Source organism: Microtus ochrogaster, linkage group LG5 (genome assembly GCF_000317375.1).
Source record: "Microtus ochrogaster isolate Prairie Vole_2 linkage group LG5, MicOch1.0, whole genome shotgun sequence".
Taxonomy (NCBI): Eukaryota; Metazoa; Chordata; class Mammalia; order Rodentia; family Cricetidae; genus Microtus; species Microtus ochrogaster.
This window is the reverse complement of record NC_022031.1, coordinates 42,407,186-42,414,565: the sequence shown is the minus strand read 5'-3', so window position 1 is coordinate 42,414,565 and position 7,380 is coordinate 42,407,186. Positions and strand designations below refer to the sequence as shown.

Genomic DNA, 7,380 nt, shown 5'->3' with positions numbered 1-7,380 from the left:
TGTGTGTGTGTGTGTGTGTGTGTGTGTGTGTGTGTGTGTGTGTGCGCGCGCGCTGGTCCACACGGAGATGTCTTACTAACCCCAGTACTGGGCAGGGGTGGGGAGGTGGGGACAGACAGATGGACTGATCTAATACCGAGATGTCCAATCAACCATTGCCCTGGGTGTATGTGAGGGGCCTGGTCTATACTGAGAAGTCTTATTGGACTCATCTCAAATTCTAAACCACCTATTTTTAGTTTTTTTCCTTCTATTTTATGACTATATTCAACTAATGGCCAACTTTAAAATAATAAAAGTATACAGCATTTTTTATAGCTTTTTTCTATTTTACAAATCAATAAAAGATATAGAAATACACTACCATGGGCCAGCAAGATGGCACAGTGGGTAAAGATATTTACTGCCAATCCAATCCTGATAACTTGAGTTCAATCCCTGGAATCCATATGGCGGGAAAAAAAAGACTCTAACAAGTAGTCCTCTGACTTCCACACGTGTACAGTGGCACACAAAATAAATATTTAAAATATATTGTCATGAAGAAAATCTTAAGAATGTTCTAGTTCTAAAAGATTGTATTTGACCTAATCAATATTACCTTTATAAAAAATACCTATTTCTCATCAAATCCAAGAGTGTTTACTTAGTAGTCATTTCTGCTAAAACAAAGCTCTTCTAGACTTTGTTTTATTCCACTAAAAGTAAGGAAATGGGACTGGGGAGATGGCTCAACTGGTGACACACCTGTCATACACAACTCCCAGCATCCACGTAAAATCCAGATGTGGTAGTGCAGACCTGTAATCCCAGAGCTGGGCAGACGGATAGATCCCCAAGACGTCTAGCAGATCAGTCTAAACAAACAGCTATGTTCCAAGTTCAGTGAGACCCTATCTCAAAAATTAGGTGGAGAATGAGTGTAGAGATACCCAGCATCATCCACATGCACGCACCCCTACACACAGGTGCACGCATGAGAAAGGAAACATCAGTAACCTTTGTTGTCTGCTGCTATAAATCCCAGGATGTTTTCATGGCGTAACATCACAGTCTGATAAATCTCTGCCTCCCGGAACCACGAACGTTCTTCCCTAGAAGAGAATATCTTCACAGCAACTTCTTCTCCCCGCCACTTTCCTCGCCAAACTTCTCCAAACCGACCTTTGCCGATGCTTTCTTGTAACACGATGGTTCTGGCGATTGTTCTCTGAACAAGCAGTGGTAACCCTAAAAACAAAGATAAGTACAGCGTAATCACCAACAGCCCACACCTCACAGGTGACAGCAGGCAGTGAAGACTGTGGGTACTGTTCCTCAATGTTTACCTTATTGGAAAAACAGACTACGTTTGCCTCCCCAACTCCACAAAATGAAAAGGGAAAAACAATAGTAAATATAGAAAAAAAATTCAGAGACACCTGTCATCTGGACACAACTCAATTTGCCAAGTCCTTTCACACCCCCTATACCCCCCACTCCAATCTTGTTTGAACTTCACAGTCATTCACTGACTTGCACTGCTCGTTGCTGTGACTTTAAGGATGGACGACCTCAAACAGGCAACAGCAGCTGCACAGTCAGTGCTAGCTAACAATGGAGATTAAGTTTTTGCGTGGAGAGGTCCAAAAGGAAGGGGAAGCTCTGAGACAACAGAACTCCTGGTGGGCCCAGATGCACAAGGGAAGTAGAAAGAGAAAGAGTAACTCCACCCCTCCAATTCATACAGCTACATTTCAAAGGCAAATAAACAGACCTCTGCTAGAAATCAGCTGTCATCTGCATGGTGATGCCTTGAACCCTTCCAGTGGGCTTGTGAACATGAGCTGTTGTAATTTCCCTGGGTGTAAGTTCAGCAATAAGAGAACAGATCCAAGAGACTAATTACAAATGGTCTGTAATCACCCTAGTTTTCGGCAACTTTGTCCCCTACTTATTGTGGATCCGGATTCCTTGTGAGGAGATTTTTCTTTGAGAACCATTTGCATTAACTCAGTATCAGTGGAGAAACCTGCAAAGTCCTAACATACTTTCTGTCTACTTCTTCCCTAAGTTTGTCCTATCTCCAGCACTCCAGCCCAGTCCAGCCCAGCCTCTCACTGGCTCTCTTTCACAGGGGACTACCTAAGGGGTCCCTATGGCTGCTTTGGAAGACCTGGCTTCATGCACAAGTTTTCATATGTTCTAACAGTCAGAAAAAGAACACTACTGAGTATTCATCGCCACATTTTTACCAAAGGCCATAGTAGGTATTTGTAGAATCAGCCTCCCCAAGAACTTAAATGAGTGATAAGGTATGCATACCTACCAATATGTCTTACAATAAAGACATTATTACATGTGTTCCAAGCATTAATGTGGTTTTTGTGCTTCAGAGTAATACTATTCCTCAGTCACAACTCCTGCTTTAAAGTTCTTCTACTATCATTTATTTTAAAAACAGTCAGATTTTTGTTTCAAAATCTTCATAATGGCCATAAATTTTGCCCCTATTTAAAACCAACCAATAGTTTTTAAAGTATAGTATGACACATTCAAGATCTCAGTAAACCACTTTTAAGTATTTTTTCCAAAAGTATCTACTCTGTATTTCTATATTAGGAAACAGGAGCCTAAAGAGGAAATATGGATCGACCAAAGTCATAGAGATTATGTCAGAATCTAGACCTGTTGACTGCTAGCCACACATCAAATTCCAAAATTGTAAAGCAGACACACTTCTCTTAGTCTTCTTCTAACTACAAGCAAGAAAAAATAAAATGTAATTTCCTTTGATTTTAAAAAAATATTATTGCCAGGTGGTAGTGGCACACGCCTTTAATCCCAGCACTTGGGAGGCAGAGGCAGGCAGATCTCTGAGTTCGAGGCCAGCCTGGTCTACAAGAGCTAGTTCCAGGACAGGAACCAAAAGCTACGGAGAAACCCTGTCTCAAAAAAAAAAAAAAATACTATTATGCAAAATTCTATCTCAAGATGATTCTGGCAATCATGCAGTCTATTTCTGAGTCCACAAAAAAACAAAAAACAAAACTAAGAAAAGCAAACATCATAGTACATTCACTAATAGGATTATTATTTTTATTTGTTTCTTTGTTTTAAATTTTCTCTTAAATATAAAAAGCTACTAAAAATGCAATAGTTTAATTTTAAAAATAGACAATAAACTGGACTGGCCCACTGACTCAGTGGATGAAGGTACTTGCCACTAAGCCTGATAACCTGAGTTTGTTCCCTGAGATTCATATGGTGGAAGGAAAGGCCCTAACTACTAATGGTCCTCTGACCTCCCATGTGCACTGTGGCTAACAGGCAGGTAGATAGGCATGTGCATGAGACAGACAGACAGGCAGGCAGACAGAGGCAGACACACACACACACAAGTTTACATTACAACAATAATTTCATATCACCAAAAAGGCAAATAACCTTCCAAATTCCAAAACTGCAGAATGGTAACTGTATCTCTTAATGGCAACTCTATCTTTTTAAGAATGGTGTTCCATCTGGGCGGGAGTGTCGCATGCCTTTAATCCCAGCACTTGGGAGAGGAGCAGGTGGAGGCCAGCCTGCTCTGCAGAGAGAGTTCCAAGACCAGCCAAAGCTAAACAGAGAAACTCTGTCTCAAAAAATAAAATAAAATGAAATAAAATAAAATTTTACTTTCTACCTCCTAAGCTCACAAAAAGCCAAGTATCATTCTATAGGAGAGGATACTTTGAAGTCTATACGACTGTGGAAGTGACTGATTTATTTCAATGGTAAAAGCAAGCTCTAATTTATCTACATTAATCTATGTAGTCAGACAGACACCAAGCTCAACAACCTTCATTAGGCTGAAATCTGGAATAGCATTCACACGATCCCAAAGTTTTAGCAAATTAAACCAGATGCCTCAACCAGCTAATTAAAATAATTAGCAAAAGTGATTCACTAAGATATCTTAAGAAAAGGTAAACTGACATTACCTGACCCAGATCCTGATGTTGTCATATCATAAATTAAATCTTTTAAGGTGGTGCCCTCTGAGATGAAAGGGCGGTCTAGTGACGGGTCCTCTTCATTTGGCACGCGATGATGAATGACTGTGCGGTTATGGCAGATATAGACCATCAGCATAAGTGCAATGCAGACGAAGCAGACTGGACCAGCAATGACAGCTGCCAGCTCCACAGGACCGAGGCCGGGAGACTGCTTTTCTGAAAAAGGTCCTCAAATGAAACAAACATCAACAAGGACAAAAATAATGTAGATGGCACCCACATTTTCCAAACCCTCCATATTTCCCAAGTATCCACTGCTATCACTTAGGCAGAGAGCCTCACACACAGGGCTCACAGCCAGAACAAGCTCCCTGTTTTGTCTTCTTTCTCCCCGGTCTCCCATTTTGGACCTTCAGCTGTCAGGACACTACTACTCTCCTGGTGCATCCCCAGCACATCTTCTAGTTCATCACTGAGTCAGTCAGCAAACCAGCCTCCTAGACCTCCCTCCCCACTGTCACCTCAAATTAACTAGTAAAGGAACCAATAATTTGAAACAATGTCCAGCAACTCAATTGTTTTATAAAGCACTCTCGTCTTCTTATTCCAAGTCTATAACAAGTTTATAGCAGAGGAAAAAAATATACAAATATAGTTAATAAAGTCCTTACAAATTATCTATTTCCTCGTGATCCTGCAAAGGCTCATATTGTGTGTGTATGTGTGTGTGTGTGTATACCAACTTTTAAAAGCCAAAACACTTCCTTGTTTACTTTTATTTTCTATTCTAGTTATTTATTTATTCATATTTTTAAACCTTCCCACCCTTTTTTTTTTGTGAGATAGGGTTTTACCATGTAGTTCATTCAGGCTGGCCTCAAACTTGGAATTCTCCCACCTCTGCCTTCCAACACTGGGAACAGAAGCCTTGTTTTTTGAAATAGTTTGTGCATACACATTCTTTTCTTTTCTTTTTTTCTTTTTTGGTTTTCGAGACAGGGTTTCTCTGTGGCTTTGGAGCCTGTCCTGGAACTAGCTCTGTAGACCAGGCTGGTCTCGAACTCACAGAGATCCATCTGCCTCTGCCTCCCGAGTGCTGGGATTAAAGGCGTGTGCCACCATCGCCAGGCATACACATTCTTTCTAAACTATTTTTGCCATCTGTATTTTTAATTACATTCCAATTATGTTTTTTTTATTTTTTTTACAATTCTATTTTTATTGAGCTACATATTTTTCTCCTCTTCCCTCCCCTTCCAAATATTTTCTTAAACTCTCTTATTAATTAATATTTGCTCATTTCAAAAACACATTAATACACACACATATATATGTCAACAATTAAAGAAAAGAAGGCAATGAGTTTAAAAGAGAGATGGAAGAAAGTATAGGAGACGGCTTGGAGGGAGGAAAGGGAAGGGAACTATGATATTATAATCTCAAATGTAGTATTTGGAAATATATTCATTATAATTACTTTGGCATTTACCAAGCTTTACTTGGTTCACGGCTCCCCACCATATTTTTTCATTCTTGACATCGTCATTTAGAATAATTTCTTATCATATAGAATTTTATTTCTAGCAATTTCTTTCAGGAAGAGTACTTAAATCCTTATAGACTGCATATTTAATTAGTTATGTGAAGACAGCTGTTACCTTTGAATATGAAAAGTCTTGAGTTACTTTAAGAATTTTGGCGACAACCAATATGCAGCATTTTACTGTTCCCTGAAACTTGAATAAAGTAGCAAATCTGAGCATTTTCCTCCTTTATAGATAACCAGTGTTAAGTGCACTGATGCTTTTTTTCCCTCATACTTAAAGATTACACTGGGCCAGCAAGGTAGCTTGTAGGGGAAAATGTCTATTACTGAGTCTAATAACCCCAGGAACCCCAAAAGAGAGAACCAACTCCTACAAGGTGTCCTCTAACACTGACACACACACACACACACACACACACACACACACACACACACACACTTAAAAATATAGGCAAGATGGCTAAGTGGGTAAAGGCACTTGCCACTAAGCCTGGCAACATCAGTTCAATTCCCAGAATACATGTGTGGAAATAAAATATGTCCCCAAAAGTTGTCTTCCAACTTACACACACACACACACACACACACACACACACACACACACACACACACGGTGGCACATGTGCACCAGTACATATACACAAAATAAACAAATAAATAAATGTTAAAAACTAATTTAAAAACTGTTAGTAAAAAAAAAATCCATCTTCTCTTTGGTTAGACACACCAGTGCCTGCACCTCTCTCACACACAACCACGCAGAGTTCCTATGGATATACTCACATGTACACTGGATATAGAGTATCAGCTCGGAGAGAAGACATGGTAGGAGACTGGAAGGGCTTGGGGATCTTCTCCATAAGGGCTGACTCACTAGACACCAGCTCTTGTGTTTCAAGAGCTCTCCCAGTGCAGTGTGTGGAAGTTGCAGGAAATAGTCTTCCTACCCACACATACACAGTGGCACAGACACAGCACAGGCAGACTCATGCACACACAGATAAATAATTGTAGTTTAAAGCTGTTAAAGAAAACAAATTTTTAATAATTTTATGAATTTCATGAATTGTGATTAATATTTTTTCTGTAGGCTCTTCTGCCATTTTCTGGATTTCTAATAAGCACTTTGGACTACCTAGCTCTATCTTCAACCTCTCATTAAACCTATTTATATAGTAACTGGTTCTCTTAATCTTTAATAATGGTTTAATGTTCTCACTTATAGTCAATAACTGAAAACTGAAAGTTCTTTGCTAATAAGTGGTAGCCTAAAGCACAGGAGGAAAACTAATCCAATTTATCCATCCAGGTGACATCTTTTCAAACAATTGAATCTTTTTGCAACTTTTAGCAACATCTTTTGAAGCACTGAATCTTTTCTTTTGTTACATTTTTGCTGCTTGCTAACTGGAACCAGAAATGAGGTGAGTTCTCCACAGGGTTCTATAAATTTCCACTTCAGTATTTCAAGTTTAAATAACAGAAATAAGAAATTCAGGAATTGTCATTTTCTTTGCCATATTATAACTATAGATGCCTATATAAATGTCACAAAGAAATCACAGGCCAGCAGAGTCACAGAGTCTAACCACAGAGAGCTTCATTAGCTTGCTAAAACTATGAGGAAGCTACATTCCTGCTGTGCCTGGTAGGCCTGGCCTCTTTCCTGAGCTACAGGTGTGCTTCCTACTTTAGTCAGCATGAGCTCTGAGGCCCTGAGTACTGGAACCAGGTGCTTCTAAAAAGAGAATCTAACATTTGCTCCTGTAGCAACCCATCCGTAGAGGATTTTTACTAGTCTGGTGTCATTTACACACACACACACACACACACACACACACACACACACACACA

At 39.6% G+C, this 7,380-nt stretch overlaps 1 protein-coding gene across 3 annotated transcripts in view; it reads right to left on the bottom strand.

The window, feature by feature from the left end:
* Tgfbr1 (transforming growth factor beta receptor 1) overlaps positions 1 to 7,380 on the bottom strand; it is a 53,791-nt gene that overhangs the window by 17,193 nt on the left and 29,218 nt on the right. For 2 of the 3 annotated variants that reach the window (XM_005362155.3, XM_026786713.1), the window contains exons 3-4: positions 3,966 to 4,208; positions 1,000 to 1,230 (exon numbers count right to left, since the gene is read on the bottom strand). In XM_005362155.3, coding sequence (XP_005362212.1) covers positions 1,000 to 1,230; positions 3,966 to 4,208 — 474 coding nt within the window. The remainder of the gene's footprint in view (positions 1 to 999; positions 1,231 to 3,965; positions 4,209 to 7,380) is intronic. The other variant, XM_005362156.2, reaches the window with a different exon arrangement.